The following is a 17258-nucleotide window of genomic DNA, read 5'->3' as shown; positions in this document are numbered from 1 at the left end:
TGCTCACTGGAAGGACAGATTGTGAAGCTGAGGCTCCAATACTTTGGCCACCTCATGAGAAGAGAAGACTCCCTGGAAAAGACCCTGATGTTGGGAAAGATGGAGGGCACAAGGAGAAGGGGGCGACAGAGGACGAGATGGTTGGACAGTGTTCTCGAAGCTACGAACATGAGTTTGACCAAACTGTGGGAGGCAGTGGAAGACAGGAGTGCCTGGCATGCTCTGGTCCATGGGGTCATGAAGAGTCGGACACGACTAAATGACTAAACAACAACAACAACAATAGTTCCAAGAAAGTATGGAGGAGATATTTTGCCCATGCTGATTCTTAAGTTGTTCCATGTCTTCAGAATGTGGCAAGCCAAAGATCTTAGAAAATGAGCCACCAAACTATAGCATTCCTCCCAAACACACCCACAACAGCAAAATTGGGATAACTGCAACAGCTGATGCTTTCAATTAGTTAAATCCGTCAGCCTTGCAAATAGAAAGCCTGGAGCAGCAGCTGTAAGGCAAATATTGAAGGGATCGTATTACTTCTAAACACATTCCCTCCCACTCTCCTGAGTCATTCAGTACTGGCCAGTAGCAGAGTCCGGGTAGAACTGCGGAATGCTGAATCTCGTGCAGGAAGTCAGCTTAAAGTGAAGAAAAGAGGAACACCGCAGGCTCAGTGCCTGCCAGAAATTTAAAACCCTGACATTTAGAGGAAGCCCTTCGGCTACGCCATCATTTGAGTGTAAAGGCACTGAACCGACCTTGGAGAAATAGGGAAGAGAAGATGGCAAGTAATGCAACTGGGAAGGTAAGCTATACCTCTGAGAATTAGCAGTGCACCTGTCTCTGTGCCTGCCATCATGGTACCCTCAAAATGTTGTTGAACTCCCATCAACCCCAGCCAGCATAGCCCATGAGCAGGGATGTGGGTAGTTGTTGTCTGTGAGTCCATTTTATTTGTTAATAGCTGTCACAAATATATAGTCTGTTAGGTCTTAGCATAAGTGGTTGCCAGAACAATGTTATTTATTGAAATTTTGTCTTCATCAGTTGGACTGCTAAAGCAAACATTTAAAAAAAATTAGTATATTTCTCATCAACTGCCAACAACGAAAATGTTTTCTCCCTACTATTCAAAAAAGGGAACTTTGGAAAGTCCCACATTTGTCACCCCTAACTACCAGTTGGCATCTCTATACTTTTCTACAGGAATACTTCCCTACAGCAATTGTGCTCAAATTGTGTGGAGGGGCTGGGGAAGCTGTTATTGGTCTATATCTCCTGTTATCCCAGACTATTGGCTATGCTGGCTAAGGGTGATGAGAGTTGGGCATACAGCAACACCAAGCAGGTATATTATAGTAGACTCAGCCAAGGGTTGGTGTGCACCTTCATTTGCTACTGTTCCCACATGGCAAAGTAGATATTTGAATGGAAGCATCTCACACCTCCCAAATAAGGAACAGTGTGGTGTGAAACAACCCAGTGTGGACATCACTGTACAGAGCTGGTGAACACAGCCACAGATGTCATTGCTTCAAATGAAGATACTAGCTTTCTTGGCTGAAGGCCAACGCATGGTAATTATCAAGTGCTCTGCTTTGTACATGTTGGCATGTGACTGTAAGTGTTCTGTTGGATCTGTTTTGTATTTTTTTGGCAGGGAGAAGCTAAGGTCCGTATTTCTAAAGCACTCTCAGAGGGTGAAAAAGCAGCTACAGCTGCTAGGAAGGAAGAGGTGAAGAAAGGCCTTGGCAAGCTTGGGATTCCATGTAATGAGGTAGGAATCCGTTTTGTGCGTCTGCCTCAAAGGAAGGAGTTCAATGGGGCTTATTGTATATGTTTGTATATGGTTGCAGCTTCAGACTTTTTGCAATCTCTATCTGGTATTTAACTGTAAATACATTATCATGTAAAGCATCGGATATTGGAAACACTAAATGCCATTGACTGTTACCTGCCAAATACAGTCGTGCCTCCGCTTACGTATCCCTCTGGGATTCCATTCTGCTCAATTCAAGAACACAACACGTCTTCTCCACTGCTGACACAGCCATTTTGCCTGATTAGTCGCATGAGCCAGTGTGGTGTAGTGGTTAAGAGCGGTAGTCTCGTAATCTGGGGAACCGGGTTCACGTCTCCGCTCCTCCACGTGCAGCTGCTGGGTGACCTTGGGCTAGTCACACTTCTTTGAAGTCTCTCAGCCCCACTCACCTCACAGAGTGTTTGTTGTGGGGGAGGAAGGGAAAGGAGAATGTTAAGCCACTTTGAGACTCCTTAAAGGGAGTGAAAGGCAGGATATCAAATCCAAACTCTTCTTCTTCTTCATGACACGTGCACTATCGCCTACGTCAGTTCCCTCAGTAGCAGAACACAAACTTTACGAGTACTGTACATCTACCTCACAGTTCGCAGTTGCGGTCCGTGTCATTGCCTGTTACTGTTTTACAGCATCTGGAAACTGTATAATTCATTATGAATCACCCTGTATTTAATTCAAAGACATCAAAGTTGATGTCAAACAATATCTAACCTACAGAGGTTACCTACTGAGTATATCTGCATTCCTTCCATTAGGACCAAATCCCAAATATTGCTGTCCTGGGATCAGGTGGAGCTGTGCGGGCCATGATTGCTCTCTATGGGACACTAGCGGAGCTGAAGAAATACAACCTCTTGGACTGTGTGATGTACTTGGGTGGGGTGTCAGGTTCTACCTGGTAAGTGCAGAGTGGTAGAGGGGAGAGCAAATACAGGACTTAAGAAGGTAGAATTATTTGCCTTGCTAGCTAGTTCAGATGAAGTTAGAAGCCATCTTGGCAAGTAAGTCTTACATTTATAAATACATAAATATGCTTTGCCTCACCTTTCACAGCCCAGTGCCCTGCAGTTATTTTGAACTACAACTCCCGACAGCTCCAGCTACTCCAATAATAATAATAATAATAATAATAATAATAATAATAATAATAATAATAAATACCTCAGCCACTCCGGACGGCTCCAAACAGAATCAAAAAGTGATAAAATATCACACATTAAAAACTTCCCTAAATAGGGCTGCCTTCAGATGTCTTCTAAAAGTCAGATAGTATTTCCTTGACATCTGATGGGAGGGCGTTCCAGAGGGTGGGCACCACTACTGAGAAGGCCCTCTGCCTTTTGGTAGCTTTTGGTAAATGATATGGTTGTTTAAGGTTTAAGAATTCATAAAGATCTCTCTCTCTCTCTCTCTCTCTCTCTCTCTCTCTCTCTCTCTCTCCTCTCTCTCTCTCTCCTCTCTCTCCTCTCTCTCCTCTCTCTCTCTTGCATAATGCTAGAATCCAGGATCATCCAATGTGGGGAGATTCAGGATAGATAAAAGGAAGTGCTTCTTAATACTGCACATAGTATGGAATTCTCTGCCACAAGGTGCAGTCGCTACCACCACTCTGAGTGGCTTTTAAACAGATTCATGGAGAATAAGCTTATTAGTAGCTTCTATTCATGATGGCTAAACACTATTTCCAGTATCAGAGGTCCAAAGTCTCTGAATAACAGTTGCCGAGGATCCAGGGTGGAGTAGGGAGTTGCTATTGCAACATGTCCTATACATGGGCTTCCCGTAGACATCTGAATGGCCAGAGTAAGAACAAGATGCTGTTCTGCTATGGCCTGGGGAGGTTTGGCAATACCAGTGTTGCAGGAAGAAGTCAACCTTACACAGTGACTGACAGAAGCTAATGTGCCAACAAGCTGGTTTTACCACATGACAACAGCGTTCTCATTACCCGGTCCTACAGATTCCTTCAAAATAAATTCCTAATGAGGGTCACATCTGAAATCCTTCCATTTTTTCCAACATAAATGTTCTATTTCATTAAAAGGTGCATTTCAGCCTTTTTACTTCTAAACCACCTCTAAATGGCTCGTGCCCAGGTAATAACACCTTAAAGAAAAGCACAACCAAGAGAGATAGGATAGACAAGTTTAGCATCCAGCAGGAACCCAGTTTACGGAGAAATAAGCTATTGAAATAGGACAGCTTCCAAACCAGAATCATCAGTTAGGAGAACTACCCAGAAGGCAATACATCATTAGCTCATAGGATGCATACATGAAAGGAGAGGTCAGGGAGCTAAAACTGTCTTGCTTTACTTTATCTTCTTCTGTCCATCAAAAAGTCATTAACATACCATTCTTATATCTTCCCAAGTTTTAGGGAAGATCGAGGAGATACTAACTTAAACTTTCTGACCATCTGTGCCCTTGAGCTACACAAACAATCCTTCAAGGATAGATAAGCAAGAGATACAGTGATTCAGTAGTTTACACAATGTAGAAAGACAGAAAGAGAGACTGTTACAAAACGCAGGGATACAAGAATTAAACCACACATTGATACATAATTCTATACAGTGGTACCTCGAGTTACAAACCCCTCAGGTTACAAACGCTTCAGGTTACAAACTCCACTAACCTGGAAGAGTTACCTTGAGTTGAGAACTTTACCTCAGGATGAGAACAGAAATGATGTGCCAGCGGTGCCACGGCAGCAAGAGGCCCCATTAGCGAAAGCACACCTCTATTTAAGAACAGTTTCAGGTTAAGAATGGACCCCCAGAACGAATTCAATTCATAACTAGAGGTACCACTGTATAGAGAATAAATGCAATTACTATGGGATAGATACATGAAGCAGCTAAAACAGAATCCTTGTGTCAAAATTTATGTATTAAATCTTATGCAGTGGCAGCCACTGACAGAAGATAATGTGCCAACAAGCTGGTTTTACCATGTGACAACAGCGTTCTCATGGCCCAGTCATATGAATACATTCAGTGCTGGATTTATGTATAAGCTAAATAAGCTATAACTTAGGGCCCCACTCTCTTGGGGCCCCCCAAAAAAATTAAAGGAAAATAATTACAATTACTTTGATAAAATACATATTTTGGTTTGTGCAAATGGCTTTAGATACCTATTAGGTCCATAAATTACCAAATAGCATAAATTCAACACAAAAAACAGTGACAATTTGTTGTTGACAAAGGACAAGTGGACATATAAAGGGCCCCATTACCTTCAGTAGCTTAGCGCCTCATCAAACTTGAATCTGGCCCTGAATACACTCCAAATGACTATCACAGAAATCCTTCACATGTTTTCCAACGTAAATGTTCTCCTTCATTAAAAGGTGCATTTCAGCTCTCTACAAACATGAAGACTGGGCAGAAAAAATAGAAGCCTTAGAAAAAAGTCAGTGTGAAACCCTTGTCAAAGGCCAGTGGGAATTTCAGAAGGCAATGAAAGCTGTGATTGGGGCTGCGGAAGATGAATGTTACTCTTTGACTGATTTCTGGTCCTATTTCCTTGTGCATAAACTGCTAAACGAGGTGAGTGGAGAACTGCAACACTCTCTCTCTCTCTCTCTCTCTCTCTCTCACACACACACACACACACACACACACACACACACACACACGTGTTCTTCTACAGGGGTGGGAAATCACATTTCCATCGCCACATGCCAATGGTGGTCAGGACCAGGGCTGTCTTAAGCATATGTGGCGTCAGGGTGCAAAGATCCGCCCGGCGCCCCCCCCCAGGTTGCCCAGTCCCAGGGGTGCAGGAGGGTGAAGCCAGCCGGCCGCCACAGCAACTTGCTGGCTCTGTCACCCCCAAACTTGCGGTGCAGAGCCGCCCGCAGCAGAAGAGCCCCCCGCAGCATTCCAACTGACGGGTGGGCTCTTCCCCGGACTCAACTCTCGGGCCCCTGACTCTCAGTCTGGCGCCCCTGAGAGCCTGGTGCCTGGGTGGCCTGCACCCCTAGTGCCTATGGGTAAGAAGGCCCTGGGCAGGACCAAAGCCAAAACTAGGTGAAGCAACAGATATGAGAGGCTCTATTACAGTTCAGGGTCACATCCCAGTATGGCAAAAGCACTTGGGTGGGGCGGTTGAGGGGTGTGGCCTGTAGGAAGACCAGGTGCCTAGGAAGGACTGAAGGGATATGTGTATATGTTATTAGTAGTATTAGTATATTATTTCACCCATGTGGGTAGAAGTGCTTTGAGGCTGTGTTATACATAGCATTCTTGGAAGACCAGGGTTGCAGCTCCCTTTAAAGAGGGCCAAGAGTAGTTTGGAAGCCGTTTAGGTATCAAATTAATTTAATTTAACCAAATACCTGCATTTCAGCTTGATGAGTCTGAACTACCTGTGCACAGGGGAGCTTGTGAGAATGGGAAAAATCCTTACCCGATCTATAATGCCGTGGACAAGCAAACCTATGAGCAACAACATGAAGGTAGTTATATCTATTCAGACATACATATTGTGTCTAAGAAAATCAAAACAGGCAGATGGCCATTTGTTGGAGGTGATAGTAGTCGCGTCCTGCATTGAGCAGGGGCTTGAACAAGATGACCTCCAAACTCCCATTCAGCTCTGTTTCTATAACTAAGTTATGCAAAGTAAGGGAAAACTGGTGAATGGAATCCAGGCATGCGATTAATTAATTTTAATTAACATCCAGCCCACTTCCAGTGTTTGGGGGAGACAAGAATATTTCCCTCACAGTGTTAAAATACCCAGAGTTCTCTGGGAAGAGGGACTGAATATTAAACCACTCTGAGAATTGTAGCTCTGTGAAGAGAATGGAGGTCTCTTAAATCTCAGCACCATTGAGAAACTATAGTTCCCATGATTCTTGGGGGAAGCCATGACTTTTATAAGTGGTATGATACTGCTTTAAATGTATAGTGCAGATAAGGCCATAACTATCTACTCAACACCCAAATATTGGCTCTGCAAATACAGTGGTATCTCGGGTTAAGTACTTAATTCGTTCCGGAGGTCTGTTCTTAACCTGAAACTGTTCTTAACCTGAAGCACCACTTTAGCTAATGGGGCCTCCTGCTGCTGCCACGCTGCTGGAGCACGATTTCTGTTCTTATCCTGAAGCAAAGTTCTTAACCTGAAGCACTATTTCTGGATTAGCAGAGTCTGTAACCTGAAGCGTATGTAACCCGAGGTACCACTGTAGCCAGATGTATCAGGACAGATGTATCAGGACAGAAAACAGTTTTACTTAATTGCTGAGTGTTAAAATGGCTAATGCTCACTCAGATTCCCCAGGAGCAAGGAAGGTCCACTGATTTCAACAGGTTTTACTTCTGAGTAGACATGGTTGGAATTATGCTGTAAGCTGTCATTCTGCCTCTTCATGATATAAATGTTAAAGTAGCACATCTCTTCCTATTTCACCATTTAGATGTGAGAAGTCTTTACTCACCACCCTGAGGGAAGTTACTAATCTTACTGAAATATGTTTCAACTTCTTTCAAAATCCCAACAGATGTTTCTCTTGTTGCTGTAAGGGAGATGTTGGTGGCAGGTTTGCTCATATTTCCCCTGGGCATCCAGCCCTTCTCATATCTTTCCCTCCAATCTTTTGTTTGTTTTCCAGGCACCTGGTTCGAATTCACCCCACACGAAGCTGGGGTTCCTGGCCTGGGAGCATATGTAGACATGAAGCACTTTGGGAGCATATTTGAAAATGGGCAACTGACTGAAGAAAAGAAGAAAAGAGATATCTGCTATTTGCAAGGTACCTGACCTCCTCCAGTATCTTAAGAGCATGCCATTCTCAGAATGCCAAATTCCAAGGAAAGTAAGAGATTCTGTGTTCTCATGGCCAATGAATAGGAATGTAGAGGAGGCTCCTGAATGTCTAGATCAAACAAATAAACTATGTCCCAGCCACTCCTTTGTCAGATGTGTGTGAGAACTACAGATGGAGGATGAATCTTGAAATATACTCGGAGTCTAATGTTGATTTCATGCTCTTTATTTCAGCTCATGTCAAACAGGGAGTGAGTCTTCCCCAAAATCTCTGCCTATGTATACATTATTTACACAATGGATCCCGTTTGATTGGCTGATTCAACTCCCCTCCTGGAGCCTGATTGGGCTGCTGCCTTCTAGGATCCTACTTGCCTATTGTTCTAGGATCCAAGCTCAGTACATAACAAATCTGTTCAGTTTGCCTGCTAATGTGAACCTAACAAAATTGTACTTCATGAAACATAACACACCTCTCCTTTGGAATTGGCCCCTTTCCAATTTTTGTGACACAGTTCCCCAACTAAACAATGCATACAAAAGTACATGCACTAATGAAATGTGAACACAAACATACGCTTAGTAGACAAAATTGTGTTTAAAATTGGGTATGGTAGGACAAATGTGCATGAGAATGCATACAAATATTCTTGCAAACCCCCTTTTTAAAAAAATAAACATTTATTAAGAGACCAGAAGCTGCCTTATTGGGCATTATGACAATATACACCCCAAAAGAAAGCAAAAGAGTATTTCTATACGCAACAGCTGCTAGAGTGTTAATTGCCAAATATTGGAAAGGGGATTCAATACCAACTAAGGAAGAGTGGCAAATGAAATTGTGTAAATACGTAGATCTAGCCAAAATGACAGGATGAGGATGGGTTACAGCAGAAAGCCCAGGTGCTAACAACTCATACAAAAATGGGCTCTTTGTCTGTGTGTGATTACATTCATAACCGTCCCTTTCTGTGCTGATATTATGTCATAAAAAAATAAAATATTAACTTTGTCGTTACTTTTACTGCCACCAGGTAAAACATATGATTGTTAATGCCACAGCATTTTTATTTTTAGGTTTATGGGGAAGTGCCCTTGGAAGCGAACAAGAACTCTATAGCACTATAATAGGTATTGCTCTTTTATCTTCTTTTAAAAATATGGCTCTGTGTGTATTCTGAATTATAAAGTGGATTGGGGTTTGGTTTTTTCTGGAAGGTTTCCTGCATGAAAACCTGTGGGTGCATCTGCATACAATTTTGCAGGTTTAATTCACTCTGGAGGTGGGATGGTACCTGCATATTTCATTCACTTTGGCCAAAGAAGAAGAGAATCTGGGGACATTAGCCCTTTGCAGTGATTCAAAGCTTCACTTAGTTTTAGAAGTGGCGAATGCAGTATCTTTAAACCTGTATCTTGTCTCTAGGACCTAAGCTCTAGGTGAACAAAGGCTGACTAGTGATTATGGTTTTGTTGAAATGAGGCATCATATTTTGTCGAAATGAAAATCGAAAATTCGAAGTCTGAACAATGTATTGGTTGTCCCCTCCCTTTTTGCAATCTGAATGTTGCCAGCTATTTTGCTACTTGTTGCATTTGGGAAAGATGGTTTTTCATACTGTTCAGAGGCAGTTTGGCTCTGTATACCAGTTGTTCAGAACGATGAGCAGGGAGTGTGCTCTTGCAAGCAGATATCCCAAGCCAACATTTAGACATTAGGTTGGTTGGCCAATGTGAGAACAGGATGCTGGATCAGAAGACCCTTTGACTCTTCTCATTGTGTGTGAACATGCACATTTCTTTTTCAAGATTCTTTGCTGAATTATCTAAAACAAAAGAGATCAGGAGACTCTTCCTCAACTTCAACAAACTTAGGTAAGATGTTGCAACCAACATTAATATCCTGGTCTCCCTTGTACTTGGATTTGATTTCAAGTTCAGTTGCGTGTGTTAATGTCTATAACTCATAGTGTTGCAATTTTCCTGGTTTTTGTTTGTGCTTTTCTCATGTGTGTGCTTGCGTAAGACTGTGTTGCTATCCACCCATATGCAGAGAGTGTTACAGGGTTTACAAGTACTAAGGTAAAGGTAAGGACACGGGCGGCACTGTGGTCTAAACCACTGAGCCTCTTGGGTTTGCCGATCGGAAGGTCGGCGGTTCTAATTCTCACGACGGGGTGAGCTCCCATTTCTCTGTCCTAGCTCCAGCTCCCAGTTCAAAAGCATGCCAGTGCAGGTAGATAAATAGGTACTGCGGGAAGGTAAACAGCATTTCCGTGTGCCCTGGATTACGTCACGGTGTTCTGTTGCACCAGAAGCAGTTTAGTCATGCTGGCCACATGACCCGGAAAGCTGTCTGTGGACAAACGTTGGCTCCCTTGGCCTAAAAGCGAGATGAGTGCTGCAACCCCATAGTTGCCTTTGACTGGCCTTAACTGTCCAGATGTCCTTTACCTTTACAAGTACTACATTAAAAAAGGTAAAGGTACCCCTGCCCGTACGGGCCAGTCTTGACAGACTCTGGGGTTGTGCGCCCATCTCACTCAAGAGGCCGGGGGCCAGCGCTGTCCGGAGACACTTCCGGGTCACGTGGCCAGCGTGACATCGCTGCTGTGGCGAGCCAGAGCCGCACACGGAAACGCCGTTTACCTTCCCGCTAGTAAGCGGTCCCTATTTATCTACTTGCACCCAGGGGTGCTTTCGAACTGCTAGGTTGGCAGGCGCTGGGACCGAGCAACAGGAGCGCACCCCGCTGCGGGGATTCGAACCACCGACCTTTCGATTGGCAAGCCCTAGGCGCTGAGGCTTTTACCCACAGCGCCACCCACGTCCCAAGTACTACATTAGTGATGTCTAAATTCCCTGACAGAGGACAAGGATCCTGAGATCATTATTAGCGTAGCCAAATTCTGTGCGTTTGCCATTAAACTTAGGGAACAAGCTGTGCTATCACAATGATTAAGGCCTTAAATGATAATTTTAGGTTATATGTTAGCGACTAAGTTTTAATTTCTTTATTTTTTAACTGTTGCTATATCTGTAGTATCCCTGTTATACCTAATTGCAAATTCAAATGTATTCCTATCATGTTTTATATCTTCCTTGATATTGTATGTGGGCTGGAACTGGTCTGTGACCGAAATAATAAATTCACTTCACTACATTAGTGTCTATTCCATCAAGGATGAAACAAAAGAATGGCAAGCTTGTGGTGCCCCCAGGGCATTTTTTTGGGAGGAAAAACAGGCAGAAGGGGCAAGATCAGTTTTGCCCACCTGAAATAAATTGTTGAAATACTCTACCAAAATTATGGGAAACCTGTGGCTGTTTTGATGTTATTAGGCCTTCAATTCCCACCAGCCCCAGATAGCACGGCCAATGACAAGGGATGATGCGAGTTGTAGCACTATAATATCTGGAGGGTACCATGTTGATCACTAGAATATGTGCCTAAGGGTTTCAACAGGCTGAGTTCAATATTTCTCAGGTTGAATTCAGTAATTGCCATCATCAGCCTCCAAACTTGGTGAAGTATTGCTGGGACAACTGTGAAGCATTTCCCATGCCCCTCCACCTAACCATGGGATCAGAAAAGGTCTAATGTTCAAGAAAGATATTCTTGACTAAACATCAGGAAGAACTTTCTGATGGTAAAAGCTGTTTGATGTTCAAATGGACTCCCTCAGGAAGTGGTGGACTCTCCTTCATTGGAGGTATTAAGCAGAGATTGAATGGCCATCTGCCATGGATGCTTTAGCTGTGATTCCTGCATGGACTACCATATATAGGTTGAACAAGATGGCCCTTGGGGTCCCTTCTAGCTCTACAATTCTATGATTCTATAGAATAGAATTCTAATATTTTGTATTATATGAGTATTCTTCTGCTTTATGGTACAATCCTATACATGTCTGCTCATAAGTAAATCACACTAATTTTGATGGGCTCTACATACATACATGTGATGCGGGTGGTGCTGTGGGTTAAACCACAGAGCCTAGGACTTGTCGATCAGAAGGTCGGCGGTTCGTATCCCTGCGACGGGGTGAGCTCCCGTTGCTCGGTCCCTGCTCCTGCCAACCTAGCAGTTCGAAAGCACGTCAAAGTGCAAGTAGATAAATAGGTACCGCTCTGGTGGGAAGGTAAACGGCGTTACCATGCGCTGCTCTGGTTCTCCAGAAGGGGCTTAATCATGCTGGCCACATGACCCGGAAGCTGTAGGCCAGCTCCCTTGGCCAATAAAGCGAGATGAGCGCCGCAACCCCAGAATCGGTCACGGCTGGAGCTAATGGTCAGGGATCCCTTTACCTCATTTTATTTGTATGCCACTTTTCCAAAGTATAAACCATGCGCAAGGTAGCTTATGACATGAAAAAGGTGTGTGAGTGGCAGCCTTTCCACAATGCACAACCACCCCATGTGAAGCAATAGTATGTTTTCAGCTAACAGCATGAATCAAGCAGTACACAAATAGATTTTAGTCTAGAATGTCCCACTTCCTCCCAACATCTAGCTATACTATTTGTTGTTTGTGCCCTTAGGCCTTACTCAAAGTCTGTTTTGGGGTGCAATCAATGAGTGATTTTCTTCTAGATCAGGCATCCCCAAACTTGGCCCTCCAGGTGTTTTGGGACTACAACTCCCGTCATCCCTAGCTAACAGAACCAGTGGTCAGGGATGATGGGAATTGTAGTCCCAAAACATCTGGAGGGCCAAGTTTGGGGATGCCTGCTCTAGACACAGAAGTTGAGAGGAGGTGGAGGAGGAGTAACTTTACCAGCAGGTGGCAGCAGAGAGGCTTCAGTGGCTCTGCAGCTCTAAGCTAATGGGCATCGTTAAACCAGATCTACCGGTAAATCAGATGCCAAAATAATTTAGTCAGTCTTAGAGACTATGCACCTAGACTTGGAGGTAGAGTGGAGTTGCATATGCTGTTCTGCCTCGAGCAGCAATATGTCTTAAGCCAGGCCTGAGTATTTGTAACTCTCTTTTGTATGCTCTTTTATTGCCAAGATCAAGATGACCAGAAACTTAAGACACTCTATGAGGGTTATCAGTCCATTCTAGAGCTTCACCTCTGTGAAACATCAGATGGAAGGACAGCAGATAAGCATTTTGACCACCTCCGCAACATTTTGAAAAGTAAGTGAACGTCAGAAAAAATCCCAAATATTGCTGCAAATTAAGATGAGTTTGTTTAATATATTATATTTGTTATGCCTAATAAAGCTTTGGTGAAGTAAAAGTCTTTCATGTACCCTTAACTATTGCTCATTTTTCTTTTCCTGCTTTAACACTCCATGTCATTTTGTCTGCAAAAATAGACCATAGTTCCAGCAGAAGCTATGAATTGCTTAGAGAGATCTGCAAGACCTGGTTTTCTGCTAATGCGGAAACAAGAAAGAAAGACTGTATGAGACTGTGTCAAGCACTGGACCTGGATTTTGGAGGCAAGTGTAATAGCAACCATACGTTGCCTTTGAGCAGCTGTTCTTCCCGAAAGTCTCCTCAAAGATATCTGAGTTTGGTAGTACAATGTAATCTGGAGGAGTGTCTCTCTTTATTCTTCATCTTTTTATGCCCAAGTGTTAGCACCTCTTCCTTCCCCATTTTTTCTTCTTTTAAAACTTATCCACAATAACAGTGCATGTCATGGGGTTCAAAAAAATCTGCTACTCTTTGGACCTTGGAAATCCATTTTACCACTAAAGAGTTGTAATGAGTGAAAAGATTTGCAATGGAGAGAATTGAATGTGGTGCCCTCCATAAGTTTTTAGATTCCAGTTGTTGTTAGCCCGAGCCAGGATGGCTAATGGTCAGGGCATGATGGGAGTTGTGGTCCATAACATCTGGAGGGCACTATGTTGGCACTATGTTGGCTATCCCTGCTATAGAACCAAATGATCTGGGGTTGATCTCAGACAGACTCTGGGATGACAACTTGACTGGTTTAAGATAGATTCATTCCATGTTCAGTCAACCAGTCAGTCATTTTATTTGGATACTGCCTTTCCAAAGTTAAAAAAAATAGTGAAATTATTTTTTCCCATTCTTGACTCTGAATATTATCCCCTTTTAGGTTTTTCCAGTGATTCCCTCTGTGTTTTACATGATGTGGTGAGAAAGACGTATTTATGCCTTTTGAACTGGACATGGGGAAGCACTAATAACTTCCTGTACCACTGCTGTAAGCATATGTTGCATTGATATTATTATTTTTATATATGGATACCACTGTTCTGAATGTTATGCTCTTGGGCTGCAGCAAAATCTCTCTCCCCCCTCACCCAAATATGGCTACCCAGGAAGAGACAGCTTGTGGTAACATATAGCTGCTTCCTGGAGCATTTCCTGATAATATTCCTTCCTTCCTTCCTTCCTTCCTTCCTTCCTTCCTTCCTTCCTGTCTATTATAGGATCAGTAACTAGGTACTTAGCTATAATTATCTGAACCAGCCAAGGCCTTGGCACTTACATGTAGCACAGTCCACCAGCCACTTATTCACACCTGCCACTTTTTGCCTGAATTCCCAGAGTTGTGAGCCCATAGCTCCATGAATGTCATGAAATAACCTGGTTATGATGCAGAGTGTGATATCTGTATCATAGATAAACACAACTCATTGCACACATTGCTCATGGCCTTCAAGGAAACCACAGGCAAAGGGTTATGGTTTGAGAAGTTGCCCACTCATTGCATCTGTGTTGGAGGTACCTTTACTATAGATGAGTGGACTTGATTTGGGATGCCGATGGCAGGTTAGCAGGACTTGTGCACTTGGCTCAGCTCTCAAATCCTTTACATGGGCTCAATCCACTTACCACCTTTCATCAGCCTGTAGGCATTTCTGATGCAGAAATATGACAAACTGAAGACTGGGGTGGGGTGGGGGACTGAAATTGACAGATTTGCCCATATATAAGCGGTGGTAGTATTGGTATGGCTTCTTAATAACTAACTTAATAACTACCTAGGCAGCAGGTTGACATTGATTCCAAAAGCTTTGTATTGATGCTCTGTGTTTCACTTCATATGTCTAGCGGATGTTGAATGTCCTGACTTGACAAGCAAACAGGTTGTCTCTCTGATTGATGCTGGCCTGGCGATAAATGCTGCTTACCCATCCCTTCTTCAGTCTGAGAGGAAAGTGAAGTTGATCCTCTCCTTTGACTTCAGTGCTGGAGATCCTTTTCTGGTAAATTCATTTAATTTACAGGGGCAATCAAACATGGCTAAAATTCTGGTCAAAGCATAATTCTGTTAGGATTCATTAAACAATATTACATAAGCTTTGGTATCCATGTTTTAGGTTTAAATAAAATAAATTTAGATAGGAGAAGGGGATGTTGGTAGTCATCTTCAAATATCTGAAGGGCTGTTACATGTAAGATGGAGGAAGCTTGTATGCTACTGCTCCAGAAGTAGGACTTGAACCACTGAATTCAAATTACACGAAAAAGATTCCAACAAAACATTAGGAATAACTTTATCATGGTAAGAGCCATTCAACAGTAGAATGGACTACTTCAGAAGATGGACTCCCCTTCATTGGAAGTTTTTAAACAGAGGTTGGATGGCTGTCTGTCAGGGGTTCTTTAGCAGCTGTGCCTGTACTGCAGGAGCTTAGACCTCATAACCATTGGGGATCTCTTCCATCTCTTCAATTCTTTGATTCTAGTATGTTGTTATCTAAAACTTCCTTCTGAAGATTCCTTACCAGTATCTACCACGGCATTACTCCTTTTCACGCCACTCTGTGATATCAGAAGTGCCCTCCCATCAGATGTCAAGGAGATATAGAACTGAACAATTTTAGAAGACATCTGAAGGCAGCCCTATACTGGGATGTTTTTAATGTTTGACATTTCATTACATTTGGAAGCTGCCCAGAGTGGCTGTGGAAACCCAGCCAGATGGGTAGGGTAAAAGTGCCCTGGGACTTCCTAAAGCAGCTTAGGAGGGAGCCTAACTGTATCACTTCCCATGTCATGATGGTAATGTCTGAAGGGTCCCTAACTGCTACCCAGGAAGTAGCCATGAGTATTCTTTTCAGCCAGCTTCTGTTTACCCAAGTGGATATGGCAATTAACTACAGACTTCCTCCTTTGGTTCAGACAATTAAGAAAGCCATTAAATACTGTGAGGAACATGGAATCCCATTTCCCAAGATCGATGAGAAAGAGCTGCAGGACACGGATGATTTGAAGGATTGCTATATCTTCAGAGGAGATGCAGAATGTGTCCCAACTGTCATGCACTGTCCACTGTTCAACAAAGTCAACTGTTCAGGTAATGTGTCGATGAGATCCATTTGGTAAGTGTGCAGTTGATCAGATAGTGGAGTTAAAAAATTACCAAGACAAAATAATTGGATACATCATTTTATTTCTAGTGCTGAATTCCTTCCTTATGCTTAAACTGAACCAATCTCCCTGTAGTTCTTACTTCCTTTTGCTAGCAAGGTTTTTACAGTTCCAGCATTTGAATTTCCCATACCATCTTCCTTTCTCCAGATTCATACAACTCTTTGACCCACCAAGCAGATTTAATTTTATTTGGCTCAGCAAAACTCCAATTTTCATTAGTGATGATGGGGACCAAATTCAGAATTAGAATAGGATCACTGGAAACAGAAGAAGTCTTTTATCCTCTCTTTCAGTAGGACAGATGAGTCATGCTCAGTGTTATAATTTTTCCCTACAGTTAATGGAATATGTTTTCAATTCCTTATAATTCATTAATACACAGCAACTCTCATTTTCAGATAAAATCCATGAATACAGAGAACAGTTTTCTACATTCAAGATGAGCTATTCAAAGGAGGAGATTGAAAAGTTGCTCACTGCAGCAAAGCAAAATGTAGCAAATGTTCACGAAAAGATCTTGGAGGAGATCAAGAATGTTGTAGGTCCTCCTTCATAAAGGGCTTAAGTAAAGTTTTTTCCTCTTCAACATTTGCTTGACAACGAAGTTCACATAACAAGGATTTTTCCTCTGCTAGAGTTCTAACTTTTGTTAGCATCATGGTTATTATCGGCTCAATTTGTATCCGCTATTCTAAAAGTATCAGATCAGTGTATATATCTGTCAGGGGTTCAGGAGCAGAGGCAAGGGCAAGGGAGGAAACAGAGAGCGAAGGGGAGGAGGCAGAAGAAAGGATGAGCGATGACGACGACCCGAGATCTCCGAGTCTCTCCAGTGAGTCGGAGGATTCACAGAAAGGAGCACCAGTGGCCAAGGCAAGGGGGGAGTTTAGGGGGGCACCCCAGGGAGATAGAGCCAGAGGGGAATCAGAGGAGAGCAGTTGGAGATCGGGTCCAGCGTCACCGCCAGAGAGCAGGGAAGAGGGAAGGAGCCAGGGGGCAAGCGCTGGCAGCTCACAGCAGGAGGGAGGGCACGAGTCAGGGGTGGCCACACCTCCATCTGGGAGCGAAGAAACGGTTAGACGGAAGGTGGAAGGTTGGGCGCGCGCGCCAAGTTCAAATGCACAGGAAGGAGGCGCAGTAGGCAGCCCGGAAAGAGAGCCGGGTCCTAAAGCCCGGCGCAAGGAGACAGGAGAGTCCGGGGGGTCGGCGTCCGAAGAATCCCGGAAGGAAGAGACCCAGGGGGGCAGAGGGACCCAGAGAAGAACAGTCAGGCGGAAAAGGTGGAGCAGGGC

The 17258-nt window shown here is 43.4% G+C and overlaps 1 protein-coding gene across 1 annotated transcript; it reads left to right on the top strand.

Annotated features, from left to right (window-relative positions):
* Positions 1–576: 576 nt before the first annotated feature.
* Positions 577–16536, top strand: LOC114582346 (cytosolic phospholipase A2 gamma-like). Its single transcript, XM_028703294.2, has 14 exons — positions 577–805; positions 1661–1777; positions 2575–2717; positions 5174–5372; positions 6175–6283; positions 7445–7585; positions 8677–8730; positions 9409–9474; positions 12613–12741; positions 12924–13049; positions 13679–13786; positions 14641–14795; positions 15715–15889; positions 16365–16536. The coding sequence occupies exons 1-14, from the start codon at positions 782–784 to the stop codon at positions 16520–16522; spliced, it is 1704 nt and encodes a 567-aa protein (XP_028559127.2). The 5' UTR covers positions 577–781; the 3' UTR covers positions 16523–16536.
* The last annotated feature ends 722 nt before the right edge of the window (positions 16537–17258 follow it).

This window comes from Podarcis muralis, chromosome 13, assembly GCF_964188315.1.
Source record: "Podarcis muralis chromosome 13, rPodMur119.hap1.1, whole genome shotgun sequence".
Lineage (NCBI taxonomy): Eukaryota > Metazoa > Chordata > Lepidosauria > Squamata > Lacertidae > Podarcis > Podarcis muralis.
The sequence above is the reverse complement of the archived record's forward strand: the minus strand, read 5'-3'. Positions and strand labels throughout refer to the sequence as shown.

Bases quoted from the DNA above. Each gene is read 5' to 3' on its own strand.
- LOC114582346 (XM_028703294.2), top strand. From the start codon at position 782: ATGGCAAGTAATGCAACTGGGAAG. The intron at 2,718-5,173 runs GTAAGTGCAGAG...CTTCATTAAAAG, and splicing joins GGGGTGTCAGGTTCTACCTG to GTGCATTTCAGCTCTCTACA. The intron at 9,475-12,612 runs GTAAGATGTTGC...TTTATTGCCAAG, and splicing joins CTCAACTTCAACAAACTTAG to ATCAAGATGACCAGAAACTT.